The sequence below is a fragment of the Trichomycterus rosablanca genome, chromosome 8 (assembly GCF_030014385.1).
Source record: "Trichomycterus rosablanca isolate fTriRos1 chromosome 8, fTriRos1.hap1, whole genome shotgun sequence".
NCBI classification, from domain to species: Eukaryota; Metazoa; Chordata; class Actinopteri; order Siluriformes; family Trichomycteridae; genus Trichomycterus; species Trichomycterus rosablanca.
The window spans coordinates 38,851,718-38,870,073 of NC_085995.1; the positions used below are offsets into that span (position 1 = coordinate 38,851,718).

The 18,356-nt window shown below is 38.8% G+C and overlaps 1 protein-coding gene across 1 annotated transcript; it reads right to left on the minus strand.

Annotated features, from left to right (window-relative positions):
* Window positions 1–7,186: 7,186 nt before the first annotated feature.
* smtnl1 (smoothelin-like 1) lies at window positions 7,187–17,986 on the minus strand. The gene is made up of 5 exons (XM_063000168.1): window positions 17,939–17,986; window positions 11,835–12,472; window positions 10,957–11,071; window positions 8,845–8,996; window positions 7,187–7,699 (listed from the first exon to the last, which is right to left on the minus strand). The coding sequence occupies exons 1-5, from the start codon at window positions 17,969–17,971 to the stop codon at window positions 7,333–7,335; spliced, it is 1,305 nt and encodes a 434-aa protein (XP_062856238.1). The 5' UTR covers window positions 17,972–17,986; the 3' UTR covers window positions 7,187–7,332.
* Between the last annotated feature and the right edge of the window lie 370 nt (window positions 17,987–18,356).

Below are 18,356 nucleotides of genomic sequence, written 5' to 3' on the forward strand. Positions count from 1 at the left end.
TTATTATTGTAGACTTAATGCTTAGCAAAGGGGATAAAAAGATTGTTTTTTTGTTAAGCTATACTCTTAAACTATATAATTTTATGTTGATAAAAAGTAAATCTATAACCCTTAACAGAATATATATTTATTCTGCATAAATGTTTTAACTGTTACATGAGTAAGGTTTGTATAGGGCTACTTTTGCTAAATCACCAGCATGAAAGGGTAAAAAAAAACACGAACCCTGCTGGTCTCTTTGTTCCAAACACAGCCGAAGGACTTTATAATGAGAGTAATAAACAAATAAAACTGTGATTTAAGAACTAATACTACAGTGCACACGAACACTTCAGAAAAGCCTAAGAAACCTCCACTGCTCAATTCCAGTAAATTCCAGTACACAGTTTCTCAGTGCTGGCGCCATCTAGTGTCTGTCCTCCAGTTTATCCTTTATTCTCTGCTTTTGAGATTTTACAGTAATACACGAATACACTAACTAGCCAACAGAACAACAAAGTACAATAAAACAAGACCATTTAAAATAAAATGCACCTTTTTAGTAATTATGGCCACCATGCGTGTCAAAAAAACAACAAGCAGTGCAATAGCAAGTCATATATTGCAGCTTAATTTGTATTGTATAACATTTACATTTTCGGCTTTTAGCAGACAATTTTATCCAAATCAACTTACAAAGCTGTGAAAGTATATTGTTTAAGCAATTGGGGGTAAGGGTCTTGCTTAAGGGCCCAACAGTGGCAACCTGGCAGTGGTGGGGCTTGAACCAGTGACCTTTCGACTACTTGTCCAGTTCCTTAACCACAAGGCTATAACAGCCCTATAATAAATTCATGTGATCAATAAACGCAAATAAATGTATTTATTTCATATGTTATTAAATAACATTAAGAGTTAATAGGATTAAACCATTCCTTACAAAAACAGAACATGTATAATAAAACTATGCATTTATTTTCAGAAAAGGGCAAAAAAGCCTCAGACATTGCTTCCCAATCTAACAGTGCAGTACAGGCTAGTGGTACACACTGCGTAAACGTAATGTAGTTGTACAAAACCTTCCAAAAGCATCTGACAAGCAGGTTTCAGGATAAATGGTGGTAAAAGCTGTACCACCCAAATAATTTACATTAAGCAGCACTGTACAGGTGGAGTTATTAACGTTGTAAGATATTGTAATATTGTGTGTGCTATTTGTACTGTGATAGTACAAATTCTTATTCAGTTTGCAGTTTTTCATACACAGAGCAGTTTTAAATCTCAGTATAACTTTATTTTCATTGCCAGTCTGATGGTGCAGTTGGTAAATGTATAAATAATGTATAAATGAATATTCTTTACATCATCTTTTAATGTCTATGTTAACACATCACTAATTTCTGCATTATTTGATTATTTTGTACACTGGAATTGATGCAGTCGGCTTAATTCCTTTTGGAAGATGTTTTATTTAAACAGCCGCCTACAAACATAAAAATATTAATTTGATTCTTTACTGGTTTGTAAGACGGAGCTGTGTCAGGAGCAGCAATAACACCAGTACAAGTGAAAAATAGAATAGGGAGTTAAAGAGGTACAGATCGATCGATAGATCGATCGATCGATCGATCGATCTATCTATCTATCTATCTATCTATCTATCTATCTATCTATCTATCTATCTATCTATCTATCTATCTATCTATCTATCTTTTTTGCAAACAGTTTGCAGTGTCACTTAACCTCAGGCATATTTGCACTTGTCTTTAAACATATAAATCCACTAGATACGTTGTATAATTAGGCATTTATATCCTTAATTCCTTGATTAATTCCTCTTTCGGTGACAGTCATCTCTTTAAGTTGTTCTTTATACTTGTGGCTCCTATAATGTGACTTCCTTTAGTTTGAGGTCACATTGTTGCCCATTTTCAGAAGTAAAGATCTGTCATCTTGAGTCCTGATAAACAGAGGTTCAACCTTAACCAAACTTTAAGACCAAATGATTTTCTGGTTCAGGTAGCCACAGACTGGTTGCTTTCCAAGGAAGTCTCTATGATCCCATGTGTTGGTGGTGGTGTTGTTTGGTGGTGCGGTGCTGGCCAGCGTTGTTCAAACTTGCTGAAGAAGAGCGGGTCAGTGAAGGGCCCTCCATACACAATCTTCTGGAGCACAAAGATCAGGGCCACCACCAGGCAGGATATCATCAGGAATGGCAGGAAGGGGCGGAAATGCATCCAGGCTATGCACAGGGTGTAGCCTAGGCCACCTTTATCGCGGTAATGGGTGGTGCATCTGGTAGATGACGGTGGTAGTTGAGATGGAGACGTGGAACTGGGACTGGGATCTTCAGCATCCATGACGGATTAGTTTTAAAAAATTGTCACACACAGTTGTCTAAAGTAAACAAAATCCAGCCAGAAAGTAGTTTTACTGCCAGGTAAGCTCTAAAACGATATGACATCCTAGGACAGATCTCTCCCAGGAACCTTTGACGTCTTGTAGTTCACCACATGAAGCTTTTAGTACAATCCATTGGTTAAAAGAGAAGTTAGCTGCTTCCATCCATCTTCTTACAAGGTTATGTACTAGTTTATTTACCCATCTGCTCTCTTCTGCTTTACTATCTACAGCTTCTCTACATTAATCCACATGACTGCTTACCAGCACTCGTAGTTGTAGTGTGAAGCTCAGTCACACTAGTGCTATCCATGACACACAGAAATCTGATACTGAGAGACGGAGAGCAAATGAAAACTTGATAAGGCCCCTAATATATATTTAGCAGCAAATGGCAGGAGCATGTGGAGCAAGGCGTGGAACTCGACACATTAAACGGAGTAGCGCTGACCGAGATTAAAACACATGCCCACATTTTCCCACTCATCAAATTTTAATACTTTAACTTAGACACACAAATAAATAGGTGTACACACCTCATATTCCTTCTGCAGCTGACGCTAAAGAAAAGATCAAGGGACTGTCTGAATTTAAGTCATAGCAGGATTTTTAAAAGCACATAATTTATTTGTTAGGATTTTAACGTCATGTTTTACACCCTTCAGTTACATCCACGACAGAAACGGTAGTTATTCATTACACAAGGTTCATCAGTTCACAAGGTTATATTGAACACAGTTATGGACAATTTAGTGTCTCCAATTCACCTCACTTGCACGTCTTTGGACTGTGGGAGGAAACTGGAGCACCTGGAGAACATGCAAACTCCACACAGAAAGGACCCAGACCGCCCCACATGGGGATTGAAACTCAGGACACTGAGCTTGTTTTTGCTTGGCAACATCTAACCCCATGTCAATATAAAGCAATTTATTTATATATTTATATGTCCAACCAGACAGACATATTTCCTTTCAGAATGGAAGCAGTTTTGGTTTTCTTTCCGACACTGGCAAAACATACGTGTAAATGTTCTTTATACTACTTATTGGGCACATCAAACTAATCATTTTATAATGGAACAGAAAAGTCAACTGTAGTCAATCCCCAACAAGGCCATGGTATAAATTTAAATTATATTGTCTACACCATTACTGTATTTTGTGTACCAGTTATTTAATCACATAAAAAGAGTGAGTGCAAACAAACAAGGACATAAACTTTCTTAGTGTTCATGTTAGAGAAAGACTCACCCTTTCCCACAAACACTAAACCCTGTGACTGCTCATAGTTCTACACATAAAAATGTCCATGCAGGAGTCACGCCTTTAGCATCATGTTGCACCTTGTGGTCAGTTTCTCCTGCCACAGCTGCCAAGCTACTAACTTGTGTCGAGTTAGACGTCATGCTGTCAATGCATAAAAACAGATAAAGAAATGTGCTGAAGGTGGATATTCCATGTGCTAAAATATTACCAAAACAAGGATAAAAATAAACACAGTACAAGTGTACTATGTGTTCAGTGAGCATTTTATTTCAATGCTAACGTAACAAAATCACTTAGTAAACACACTTCATTATCGCTGCTGCTTTCACATCCTTACAGTACAAGTTAAATAAACATGTATGCAACTAAACATGTCTGCAGTCAACTTTGAATTACTTTAGCTAGCTATAGCAGATCTTCTTCAAATGTGTGTTACTAGCTCTATTTAGACCTAAAAATCCCACACAGACCAGCAGGTCTTGGCGATTAGCGTTTGTTCCACACATGGTAATGCTCGTTTTTTGCTGTACCATTCAAGCCCAGCTTTAAACAGCAATAGTGCGCAATAGCCATATTTTGCAGCAGAAACTGCTTTGCTAGTGATGTCTTATGTTTTGTATCAGCAAGGTTACAAGTTGTAGTCTGCTAGCAGGCTTAGTTACACTGGTTGTAAGTTACAGTATGGGGCCATAAGCTACTCTAACGTTAGGTAGTGCGTTAATACGACAGTGAAACTAACTACTTAGAGGCAAACATAACCTCTGTACAATTGCAAAGGCTGCAAAAAGTCCAAGTATTTGTTTGTTTATTAGGATTTTAACATCACGTTTTACACAATTTGTTTATATTCATACACAGTAACGGTAGGTTATATCGAACACAGTCATGGACAATTTAGTATGTCTTTGGACTGTGGGAGGAAAGCAGAGCACCCAGGGGAAACCCACACAGACACGGGGAGAATGTGCAAACTCCACACAGAAACGATCGAACCCAGGACCTTCTTGCTGTGAGGCGACAGTGCTACCCACTTAGCCACCATGCCACCCAAAAAGTCCAAGTACAAAGATTCACAGCAAAGTAGCAGAAAATTGATATGACTATTGTTCTCCTCAAAAAAAAAAACTTGTTTCAGTACAAGAGTGAAATTTAAGCATAGATATAAACTGAGCAAGATCAAAATAAATAAACCTAAAAAAAAGTTGAGCAAAATCTAAATAAAACTCAAAGAAAACCCTTAATATATATATTTTAAGTCACCAAAGAAACTGCACCCATTCCCTTCAAGCTCACTACATGGCCATTTTTATATGTAGAGATAAAGAGCAGCATTTGCATTCAGAAAACAAAAGAAACCAAACCCCAACAATAAAAGGGAAAACCCTCCACACTACCAGGTTTATATCCTTGTCCTCACCCTGATTTCCACCAATCGTATTGCACAGCTTGTAATCAGACTCACCTGGTGGTGCAATCATGGAGGCTTTATAAAACCAAGGGGAGAGGCTCACATTGCTTTTTAATTATTTTAGTTTGGCATGCTCAGGGGTGTGATGAGGTATTAAACTGATGGTTTATGACAAAGTTTAAAGTATGTTGAGCCAAAGACATGAGTTAAGAATGGCATGTGACTCAGCATATCAGTAAAACTACTGATTGGCTGTTGGCACTGTGAAAGAAAACACTCAAAACATGTTTAATGCCTTAAAAAAACAATCAGTGAAGAAACCAAAAAGAAAACACTGTTTTAAGTCGGATGTGCTGTCAAATGAATGTAAAACTATGGTTGACTTGACCAACGCAATGCAGTCCAGTTAGCTTTTCACTTTATTTAAATGAAGTGGTTCTACTTTATAGACTGAAGGTAATAAACCATTAAGTGTTCACCCAGAAACACACACACCAGACCTGACACACATAGCCGAACTAAACACTGTGTGGTGGCCGTCTTACCAACATTGCTATTCATTTTTATTGTGCCTGCAATGACTGCTGAAAAATTAATTATAATAACAAATCAGTGACCTTTACATTAATGGAAATCTAATTAAGCATGCTGTTGTATGGTATTTGGAACACATCAGCTCTAATTTGCTTTGTGTGCAGCCTGACACAACAATGTTTGTGCTGTTATATACACTGGGGTGCACTCCTCATACTTTTATTTTGGTTAATATTCCCATTCTCATTCTCTTACTAAAAGTTAAAACTGTATTTAAAATTAAATCTTATTTATTTCTATTAGAATCACTGAGTACAAGGCAAAAATACACCCTGAACAGGAGGCTAATTGAAGGACATATAAAATAGTCTTTTTTTTTATTGATTATGTGGTTATTTAATTCAGTAAAATATACACTGATCAGCCATAACATTAAAACCACCTCCTTGTTTCTACACTCACTGTCCATTTTATCAGCTCCACTTACCATATAGAAGCATTTTGTAGTTCTACAATTACTGACTGTAGTCCATCTGTTTCTCTACATGCTTTGTTACCCCCCCTTCGTGCTGTTCTTCAATGGTCAGGACCCCCACAGGACCACCACAGAGCAGGTATTATTTAGGTGGTGGATCATTCTCAGCACTGCAGTGACACTGACATGGTGGTGGTGTGTTGGTGTGTGTTGTGCTGGTATGAGTGGATCAGACACAGCAGCGCTGCTGGAGTTTTTAAACACCTCACTGTCACTGCTGGACTGAGAATAGTCCACCACCCAAAAATACCCAGCCAACAGCGCTCCGTGGGCAGCGTCCTGTGACCACTGTTGAAGGTCTAGAAGATGACCAACTCAAACAGCAGCAATAGATGAGCGATCGTCTCTGACTTTACATCTACAAGGTGGACCAACTAGGTAGGAGTGTCTAATAGAGTGGACAGTGAGTGGACACGGTATTTAAAAACTCCAGCAGCACTGCTGTGTCTGAAACTGAATTAAATGTAAAATATTACAAAAATAAGTGCTTGTGTGGCGCAGTGGCAAACTGTACTAGCTCACTACTGCTAGGATCCAGGGTTCGAATTCGTTATCGGCCAGTTGGGCGTCTACACACAGACATGACTGGCTATGTCCAAGGAGAGGGAATAGCTGAGGCCCTGCAATGTACTGCATTGTGCCGAGTGATTTTGGAAAAGCCAGACCCACCTCAACCCTGACCAGGGCATAATCATTTCATTTATTAAGATTTTAATGTCGTGTTTTACACACTTTGGTTACATTCATGACCGACATGGTAGTTACTCTTTACACAAGATTCATCAGTTTAAGTTTTTAATATCAAACACAGTCATGGACAATTTTACAACTCCACTTCACCTTACTTGCATGTCTTTGGACTGTGGGAGGAAACCGGAGCTCCCAGAGGAAACCCACTCAGACACGGGGAGAACATGCAACTTCACACAGAAAGGACCCGGACTGCCCCACCGGATCGAACCCAGGACCTTCTTGCTGTGAGGAGACAGTGACCAGGGCATGATAAAACATGAAAATGAAATTAAGAAATAGTAATACAGAAACTGTATAAAGAGACAAATATTTTAGAATGAGTCTTTATTCAGATATATAAAATACAATATTAATAGTTTAGTGTTAAATCATGTTAAAAGTAGATCCTTGCATTCACTACAGATGTATTAAAACGTAAAATATTTAGTTTTTCTTCACTCTTGGTTTCATTATGTTTATGTCTCTGCTGCGGTAGGTGTGTTTGCTTCACTGTCAGTTTGATCCTCCGCCATCTTTGTGTCAGGTTCTTCCTCAGTACCGCGTTGTTCTTCCTCTGGAGAAGCATCTTCTGCTCCTTTCTCCTCAGACATCTCCTCAGCCTTCTCATGTTCTTCTGCATTCTCTGTCGTCTCCCCTCCCTCGTCCTTATTTTCAGACTCCTGTTTCTTCTCCAGATCTGCTTTCTCTTTTCTCTCCCGCTCGATTTTGGAAAGGTGCTGGACGAGGGACTGAACGTAGGTGAAGACACTGAAGGGATCTGGCTTCTTTCCCATCAGGACCATGTCTGATACATCCAGGAGAGGGCAGCAGTCAGCCAAAGATCTGTGGGAAAAAGAAGAACTGTTGGTTGTCTTTCAATGCTGTTTTGGGCAAATCCTCATAAATGGCCTGTACTGTCATTTTCACACCCAGAAACTAAAATCTTGCTTATTATAAGAACTGTGTGACTGTGATTTCTTTGTACCAGTGCACAAACGCAAAGTACTTCAGTAGTAACATTTACATTTGACATTTAGCAGACGGTTTTATCCAAAGCTAAACACAATGTTTATAATATTTCTGTATTACTATTTCTTTCATTTCATTTTAATGTTTTATCATGGCCTGGTCAGGGTTGAGGTGGGTCTGGCTTTCCCAGAATAACTCGGCACAATGCAGTACATTGCAGGGCCTCAGCTATTCCCTCTCCTTAGACATAGCCAGTCATGTCTGTGTGCAGACACCTAACTGGCCGATAACGACCCTGAGGATTCGAACCCTGGATCTTAGCAGTAGGATCAGTGGGGTTCAGTTTAAAACACTGATGCTCGCCTTCAAAGCCAAAAATGGACCAGCCCCAAGCTACCTTCGTGGTCTAATCAAACCCCGCTCTGTACCACGCAACCTCCGAGCCACTAGTCTCACTTGACTTGATCCTCCACCCAGGACTCAAGAAATACTTATCTGTACTTGCACCCAAGTGGTGGAACAAACTTCCCTTCTCTGTCCGAACATCTGAGTCTCTCGCTCTCTTCAAAAACGAATAAAAACCTTCATCACCTCTTTACTAAGCACTTAAGCGGACTTGTACTCACTTACTAACGCTCACATCATTTCTTGCAAAAAAAAAACATTTTGGTTCTAACAGGTTTTAGCAGATTTGTGTTTTTGGACTGTTTACTTAAACTAGAGTAAGGTAATGTTCACTATGGAAGCACTTCTGTAAGTCGCTCTGGATAAGAGCATCTGCTAAATGCCGAAAATGTAAATGTAAAGCGACTTACAGTCTGCATTCTAAGCAGTTGAAGGTCAAGGGCCTTGCTCAAGAGCCCAACAGTGGCAAACTGGCAATGTGAACTGGCACCCTGTCCAGAATATGTTCCTGTGCCACCAGACTGATGAAGCAACTGGTAAAAACTGATAAATAAATACATTAACTGCTTTCCTGATTTTTTTTCTTATTCATTTAAACACACATGCAAACATACTCTGCCATGCTGAATGCCAGGGTAAAGTTCTTCTCTCTTTCGCTGGCTTTAAGGGAGGCAAAATCAAAAGCGTCGGGGAAGAAGCGGTGAACGAGGGCGCAGAAGGCCAGGCCATCACTCCAGGAGGAGGAGAAGTTCTCTATAGAGACACCCTGGAGAGACACAGTAACACCAAGCAACAAACTTTCAAGCGCATGTAGTTTACAACTTTAATCAGTCGAGTAGAAGAGAAGAATACAAAAGACTGATAAAGTGATAAATAAAAAGCAGGTCTAGTAAAGTGTTCTACAACCTATTTAATACAGTACACCTGTAAATTAATGGACTTAACATGTGACATTTAAAAAAAGATTCATGCTTTAATTTGTTACTTGTTTTAACACCACAGTGTCCACTTCACCCTGGACATCCAACTAGCCATTTCAAAACATTTAATTCTTCAGATAGTCCATTCTCTAATTTCCTTCGATCAATTATCTATCTATCTATCTATCTATCTATCTATCTATCTATCTATCTATCTATCTATCTATCTATCTATCTATCTATCATAATAATAATTATTATATATGTATACTACATTTATATGCTGCATGTCTGTATGTGCGTATAGTATGAATATAGTACTATATACTATTCTGAAAATATGTATATTGTCACACTGCTTAGCCTCTGTGTGCTCATATGTGCCACGCCCCCCTTCTCCGTGAGCACACTCACTCCTGCCATGCCTCTCTCCTGATTGGTCCCCCTGAGCTAATCAGCCCCAGCTGCTCCTCATCAAGGACCATTTATAAGGAGAGCTGAGGAACAGGCTGGCAGGGGTTATTTTGGTTGTTTTTGGTTTAGGTTGGTTTGGACTCTCTTGGACTCTCTTGGACTCTCTTGGACTCTCTTGGACTCTCTTGGACTCTCTTGGACTCTCTTGGACTCTCTTGGACTCTCTTGGACTTCTTTGGACTTCTTTGGACTTCTTTGGACTCTGGTTTGCTCTATGTTCCTAGCTTATGTTCCTAGCTTATGTTCCTAGCTTATGTTCCTAGCTTATGTTCCTAGCTTATGTTCCTAGCTTATGTTCCTAGCTTATGTTCCTAGCTTATGTTCCTAGCTTATGTTCCTAGCTTCTGTTCCTAGCTTATGTTCCTAGCTTATGTTCCTAGTTTCTGTTATTAATAAATCCTGTTTTTCTTATACATCTCAGCGTGTGTGTCCGCCCCTTTCGTCTCGTCCCCACCCCTCGTGACATATATAGGTTTGTGATGTGTAAAGTTCTTTGTTCCTGTCTGTCTCTATCTGTCTGTCTGTCTATTTATCTGTCTGTCTATCTATCTGTCTGTCTGTCTGTCTGTCTGTCTATCCATCCAATTACTCATAAATAATGCATATTTATGTACAGCACTCCACAAGATGTTGCCAGGTGCATGGTTTCCACAGACTACAGTATTTATTTATTTATTTGCTATTTGGTAAGATATTAAACATTTGCTTAGATAGATTAGATTATGTATTAAAATATGCATACTCATTAACATTAAAGCAAAATCTTGTGCACTTAGACTTTAAGGTCAAAAGTATGTGGTCACCTGGCCATTGCTCTATATATGTTTAGTGGAATTGAGATCAGTATTGAGGCTTGTGCAGGCCACTTCACACCAAACTAGACAAACCATGTGTTTGGACCTCACTGTGTGTACAGGGTCTTTGCCCTAATGTTGCCACAAAGTTTAACCCATATAACCAAAATTATACACAATCCTTTTATCATGTTGGTGTAAAACTATTAAGGATAGCTGATTTATCACTGTTTTTACCATTCTTTGTTTTTATTCTTCATTTACAGTTTTACATTTTGTATTTAAGGCTACTGCCACCTGAAGTGCTACACTTTATGCTCCAGGAGGAAATATTATTTTACGTGGGCACCCCAAGGAGCTGAATCTTCCCATAACACTTAGAAACAGAGTAACTGTCATTTATAAATGTATTCTAAATGAGGTGCTCTTGCTTATAAAATTACCAAAATAATAATGAACACATTTGGGTTCAGGCAGAAGATGACTGGATCATGTTAAAAACATCACTAGGTCGGACACCCAGCCATCGCACTCTCACCTCATAGCTCCGCGTTCTGCTGCTACACCAGTGGAGGATTTTTTGTTTGATTGACGCCCCAGCAGACGCACCAACAGACGTCTTCTGGACCTTAAAGTTTCGGACGGCTGGACCCCTGCAACAAGTCAACGCTGCATTTAGTTTTTTGTTTAGTAAACATAGATACACATAATCAGCACATTTCTAATGCAAATACTGTGGGGTTAAGCAATGTGGCCAAATACAGGATCACCCCACCTTATGTCATGAAGCCGTGAGTCTTGGAACAAATTAAGTTGAATAAACCATTTAAAAATGATAGTCATCATATAAACCTCTATAACCAATAAGTGGTTCAATAATTCAGCATTTTTATTGTCTTTTTAATACGGTACATTTTAACTGATGCTAATGTAAAAGAAAAACAAAAATACTTGGTGCGTGTCGTTAACAAATAGTCACAAATTCAATGCAAACACACCGCAGACAACCCCTATGCAAACAAAGTCTTTTCGTTTGCATGCATTATTCCTCTCAATCTAGTCATATCCAATTACCCAAGAGCGTTTTGATTCCTCTACTGTTCCTCCACTCCTTTTTAACTGAAACTGAAGACAAATTGTGAAAAAGATTGGATAAGAGGTTGAGTGAGTAAAACTGTGAGGATGTTTGTGAGTCAAATAAAAAGCATTTAAAAGAATAATTAGGAACTTATTAAAAATATTTTATTCATTTAAATGCGATGGTTTTTATCCACTGAAAAAAGGTTATTAAAGCATGATGAAGGGTTTGTGTGCACTTAAACTGTAGGAGTAATGATACTATAATTTTGTTTATGAATACACTAATGTGGCTTAAATAATCTATAATTATAATACGTATAACTGATGATGACTTACTGATCTTGTTGAAACTTGGCCATTGCTTCTTTTCTGGCCGATGGCCGGGCACTTCGCTGTCGAGAAGCCTGCGTGGACGGTCTGGAAAGAGAGGCAGCACTGACTTCAGTCTTTCCTTTAGCTTTTCCTGCTTTCTCACCGGTCTTTTCTTTGTTCTTTGGAGTTTCTTTTTTCTCCTGGTCCTTTTTATTTCCTGTTGCTGATGTGTCGAGCTCTTTAGAGTCACGATCTTTCTCATCAGGTTCAGCTTGAGTCTCATGGTTTCCCTTTTCTTCTGTTCCTACAGCTGAATTCTCTTTATTCTCTTGTTTTTCTGATTCATCTGGTTTTATTGTCTCTCCCGTGTCTTCTTTAGCATTTTTATTGCTCTGACTCTCTTTCTTTTCCTCCTCTGTTTTAGTCTCTGTCTTTTCATTTGTGTCGTCATTGCTCTCACCTTCATTCTCAGTTTTGATGTCCTTGATGTCCACTACCTCTCCATCTGTGGGCTGTGGATTTGGATCGGGCTCTTCCTCTCTGTTCTGTTCATCAGTCTGGCCCACGCTTTCATCTTTTTCACTCACTGTCTCATCTTTCCCACCCACAGGTTTGGAGGCCTCCTCACTTGGACTCTCTTCATGTGATTCCCCAGTGGCGTCCTGTAAAGCAAACACGGTTACACATAGCAGCAGGAAATTTGCTCACTTGCTTTCTTCTGTCGTGGTCTTCATTACTTTAGTACTTGGATTATTGTAACTTATATAACCTTAAAAATTATATACAACAAATAGAATAGAATAGAATCTTTATTGTCACTATACACAAGTACAATGAAATTTCGAATGCAATGATGCAATGGGAGCAGAAGAATGCTGTTGTATTGCAAAAACAATCCTATATGCTAAATAGCATGCACATGATAATGTGTGGATTGGGACACAGCCGTCCAGCTTGCTGACTAAAATAGTGTCCTCTCTGCCCAGTGTGCAGGCTAATACAGCAAGGTTTTAGACATTTGTTTTGGATATTTCATGTTAAAGTGTCTGTTCACTTCTGCAAACCATTTTTCATTTAATTTACCTGGTCAGGGTCATGGTAGAGATGTTTGAGTCATTTTTAGTGTTTAATTGAGCATTTAAAAAGAAAATTAGAAACATATTCTAAATACTACACCTCTAAGATACAAGGGGCTGCAGCTTAGTGGTTAAGGTACTAGACTAGTAATCAGAAGGTTGCCAGTTCAAGCCATCGTATTGAATCTCAGTTCTGCCTGCCGGCTAAGGCTGAGCAGCCACAACGATTGGCCTGTTGCTCAGATTTGGGCAGGACTAAGCCGGATGGGGTCTCTCTCCCATGGCTGGTGCGATTGCGACCTCTGCTGGCTGATGTGCGCCTGCACAGAGATGACGTGTCTCTCCGTACACAACGCTGAGCTGCACTGCACTCGTGAAAGTGTAGGTGATAAGATGCATACGGCTGCCCACGTGTCGGAGGGGGTGTGGGTTAGCTTTGTTCTCCTCAATCAGAGCGGGGATCGGCATTGGAGGAGAGGAAGCATGACTCAATTAATTGGGAGAAAAACAGGGGAAAATGCATTAAAAAAAATGGAGCATGGCCCTTAACCCTTAATTGCTTAGACTGTATACTGTCACAACTGTAAGTCGATTTGGATAACTATCATGTTTTGTATTACTGTTATATCCTGATCAGGGCCATGGTGGGTCCAGTTTTCCCAGCATCACTGGTTGCAATGAAATTACACACCCCAGACAGGCTGCTATTGCACAGCCTCAGCCATTCCCCCCAAACATAGCCAGTCATGTATGTATGTATGTATGTATGTATGCATGGTGCCCGTCTAGCCGACAGCACAGCTAGTTATTTACCACTGCCCCACCCAAGCACTCTTCTGTAAACCAGTTCTCATTTTTAAAGATTTCACTTATCTGCCCTGATCAGGCACTGTATTAAACAGCCTGGATGTTCTGTCCACATCTCCCGAACATCATGTTAATGATTGATAAATAAATTATTTTTAATTACTATGTAATTATTATAATTATATAATGATTATTTTTATTATGTATTGGTAAATATATGTTGAGAAAGCAGATTGGCCAATTAAGAATGTTCCCATTTCACACTTTTACAATCAGTTGCCTATTTTGCTTGCCTTCTCAGTGGTGCTGTCGACCAGCCAGTTGTCCACCAGCCAGTTGTCCACACAGGCATGATTTTTATGTCTTTGACTGAAGCCCTGGGATGGATTGGCTCCCTGTCCAGGGAATTCCTGTCAGCGCCCAGTGTTTCCCGGTGGAGGCCAGGATGAAGCGGTGGATGAAAATAGTTAAGTGAAGTGTGTGCATGTGGGGGTTGATCTGGTGGTTAATCTGCTCTTGAGGAACAGTTCCAGGTGTCACCGAGGGTCGTGAGCAGTTGTTAAAATCTGTAGACATTCCTCTTTGTTAGCTGTGTGTGTGTGTGTGAGAGTGTGTGTGTGTGTGTGTGTTGTGTGTCTGATAAAGAAATATGTCAAAAAAGCAGGAGATAAATTTACAATCCTTCATTAGCGTTGATTTATACTCTACTGGAAATATTAGTAGGATGAGACCAAACTAATCTGAGCTGTTTACATTTGCAGCATTTAGCAGATATGTTTACCCAAAGCGATTTACAAGTATGACTGAATACAATGCAAGATCCTCTGGCTCAGGGGCTCAAGAATGACAATTTGGAGGTGGTGGAGCGTAAACAAGCAACCTTCTGATCACTAGTCCAGTACGTGAGTCAGTGAGCTACCCTCTATCTTCAGTACAGGCCACTAAATCTGTTTAATCCAAAAAACAAACCAGTTTGATAAGAGAAGACATGTTGGTGATGTGCAGGGCCATCATGATTCTGCAAGTGTAGCTCTACTCTACTGTAATCTACTCTACTGTAATCTACTCTACTGTAATCTACTGTAATCTCCTCTACTGTAATCTACTGTAATCTACTCTACTGTAATCTACTGTAATCTCCTCTACTGTAATCTACTGTAATCTACTCTACTGTAATCTACTGTAATCTACTCTACTGTAATCTACTGTAATCTGCTCTACTCTACTGTAATTTACTGTAATCTGCTCTACTCTACTGTAATCTGCTCTACTCTACTGTAATCTACTCTACCCTACTGTAATCTACTCTACCCTACTGTAATCTACTCTACTCTACTGTAATCTACTCCACCCTACTGTAATCTACTCTACTCTACTCTACTGTAATCTACTCTAATGTAATCTACTCTACTCTACTCTACTCTACTCTACTCTACTCTACTCTACTCTACTCCAGTCCACTGCAATCTACTATAATCTACTTTACTCTTATGCAATCTACTCTAATGTAATCTACTCTACTGTAATCTACTCTACTGTAATCTACTCGACTCTACTATAATCTACTCTACTCCACTGTAATCTACTCTACTGTAATGTACTCTACAATAGAGTACATTACAGTAGAGTAGATTACAGGAGAGTAGAGTAGATTACAGTATAGTAGAGTAGAGTACAATAATGTACTGTACTCTACTATACTGTAATCTACTCTACTCTCCTGTAATCTACTCTACTGTACAGTAATCTATTATACTGTAATTTACTCTACTGTAATCTACTCTACTCTACTGTAATCTACTCTACTGTACAGTAATCTACTATACTGTAATTTACTCTACTGTAATCTACTCTACTCTACTGTAATCTACTTGACTCTACTATAATCTACTCTACTCCACTGTAATCTACTCTACTGTAATCTACTCTATTGTAATGTACTGTACTTTACTATACTGTAATCTACTCTACTCTCCAGTAATCTACTCTACTCTACTGTAATCTACTCTCCTGTAGTCTACTCTACTGCAATCTACTCTACTCTACCCTACTCTACTGTAATCTACTCTACTCTAATCTACCCTACTCTCCAGTAATCTACTCTACTCTAATCTACCCTACTCTACTGTAATCTACTCTACTCCACTGTAATCTACTCTACTCACATTCTGATATTTTTAGGTAAACGGCTCATTTAGAGACAGGATGTACTCTACTCTACTGTACTCTCCTGTACTCTCCTGTACTCTACTGTACTCTACTCTACTGACACCAGTTGATATTTTTAGGTAAACAGCTCATTTAGAGACAGGATATAAATCAAAGAGCCTTTAATTGATTATTACAGTGTAAAGCTAACATTTTATTTTAAGAATAATTGATATAAATACTACTCCATTTTAATTTCCCATGTTGGAAAAGAGCAAATTAAAAAAAAGTTTTTGTTAGACTGTGGGCTCTGGTGATTTTGTACTTCCCTTTTCAGTGATCAGAAGCCTAAATAATTGCCAGCTTTATATTTATAGAATGGAAACACACAGAGGGAATGTCGGATCTGTGAACACAATCTATTCAGGTATGATGACTCAGACTGGGACAGAGGTTTGCAAACTGTAGTTTATAAAATGAAACAGTGGTTATTTTATGACATTTTTTCACATATAAACCAGTTTAACAGATTTGTGCTCATTTCAAAAGTAATAACAGTAGAGTGCATAAGTAATGTTGTCCAGGCAATATCATGATTATCACTTAAAACAAAATGCAATAGGTTTTTCTGTAATTGAAAGAAGAACTTGTTTGCATAAAATAAGTACAGTGATACCTTATAACTCAACGTCCCCTAAACTCAAAATCTTTAAAACTCAACACCCTTCGTTGTACCTTTAAACTCAACGTGTTCAGTTTCTTTAAAAAAAAAAAATGTATTTAATTTTAAATTAACAATGAACAGTCGCTTTGTTCAGCGCTTGCCCTGAGCGGTGCAGTAAAACGTCATCAAAGTGTGAATATGAGACGAATCTGCATTTGTGTGGAATAACAGTCAGTCTGAAAGCTCCACGTGTATCTGTGTTTATCTGGATTTTCCTCACTGTTTCACTTTTAAACTTGTGTTACAGCTCGAGCTTCTGAGAAATTGTGAGAATCAGCTTTTTTTCGAGAGAGTCTAAAACGCTTATCGTTAAAAAGCAGCGCAAAAGCTAATGTGCCGCTTCTCATGTGAATGCGCCTTTACTGAATGGAATACGGTATTCCAAGATCAGGCATCTCCACGATTAAGAAGCATAAGGAAACAATAAAAAAGTAAAGCTAAAGTGCAGATTTTATTGTATTTGTATTGATTTTCAAGTGTTTTTAATTGTATTTCAGTGTTTTTATATTATATTTGTGTTATTTTCAGTGTATAAGTGTCAAAAACAACCTCATTATTTTACATTAGCCTAAAATATATGCAGTTCCACGGGACCTCGGAATGCATTAACAGGTTTCACATACATTATTATGGTACAAAATACCTTAAAACTCAACGCCACTTGCAGAACCAATGGACGTTTAGTTTCAAGGTACCACTATTATGAACAAATTTGTCCAATGAATTGGGCAAAAACACTTTCATCAGAACAAAACACCCAATGTATGCCTAATGTTACACCGTTCTATAATGGCACATGATTACAAAAACGGGGTCCTTGTTATATAAGACAGAGGTTGGCAAAAAACCCAAACTGTGACATCATGCTGGGGGCAAATTTGTCTGGATAAATGCTGGAACCCAAAACAGGTCTGCTATTAACCAAAATTAACACTGTCCACACTCAAGCAAGCTTTAGATTGGCCTAAATATAATTCTGTATGATATTAGCATCAACGTTTAGTCGATCTGAGTCCCTGTAAAGAAAAATAATTAATTCACAGGTTAAAATCTGCCGTCACATACATGTCCCTCATATACAGTATGTGCATGTAAACTTTTGACTGTGATTACATTCAGAAATTATATTTGCATTAAATGTGGTGAAGGATTTTAGCTGTTTATAAATTGCAGTTATCTTAAATAAACTATAAGCTAATATAATTGCAATAGTAGATGAATAAATGATTTGTAACTCTGCTCCAGCTATAAGCAATTATTTATTACTATTTATTTTGATAATCATATACTAATTCAATAAAAATGCATGCTGTAAATGTGTTCATTTCTACATAAACCGTAAAAATGGCACATACATTCTCATTCATTCTCACCTTATTGTTGTTTTCCTCTGCACCACTGGCCATTGTCGGTTTCTTCACTGATTCCAGAGTCACTTCAGGTCCGGGACGAGTTCTGTGTTCTGTATTTAACTCTGTCTTCCTTCTTTGCACTCCGGCTTTCCTCGAATTCCCTTTGATCTCTCTCTCTCTCTCTCTCTCTCTCTCTCTCTCTCTCTCTCTCTCTCTCTCTCTCTCTCGCTCTCGCTCTCTGACCTTTAGACTGCTACAGAAAAAGGCAGCGTAGTGCTGGTAATATTGGCACAGCCAGTCCAGACCCCCGAACAGCTGTGACTAGAGAGATTACCATGATACACTGGTTTCCACTAATGTTCACGACCCCCTGCCTGCCAAAACATTCCTCTGTCTGCCAATCAGCACACACGATGACATGTTTAATGGCTGCGTAGGG

Bases quoted from the DNA above. Each gene is read 5' to 3' on its own strand.
- smtnl1 (XM_063000168.1), bottom strand. From the start codon at position 17,971: ATGGCCAGTGGTGCAGAGGAAAACAACAATAAG. The intron at 8,997-10,956 runs GTGAGAGTGCGA...GTGTCTCTCCAG, and splicing joins GCAGAACGCGGAGCTATGAG to GGTGTCTCTATAGAGAACTT. The intron at 7,700-8,844 runs GTATGTTTGCAT...TTTTTCCCACAG, and splicing joins CTGGCATTCAGCATGGCAGA to ATCTTTGGCTGACTGCTGCC.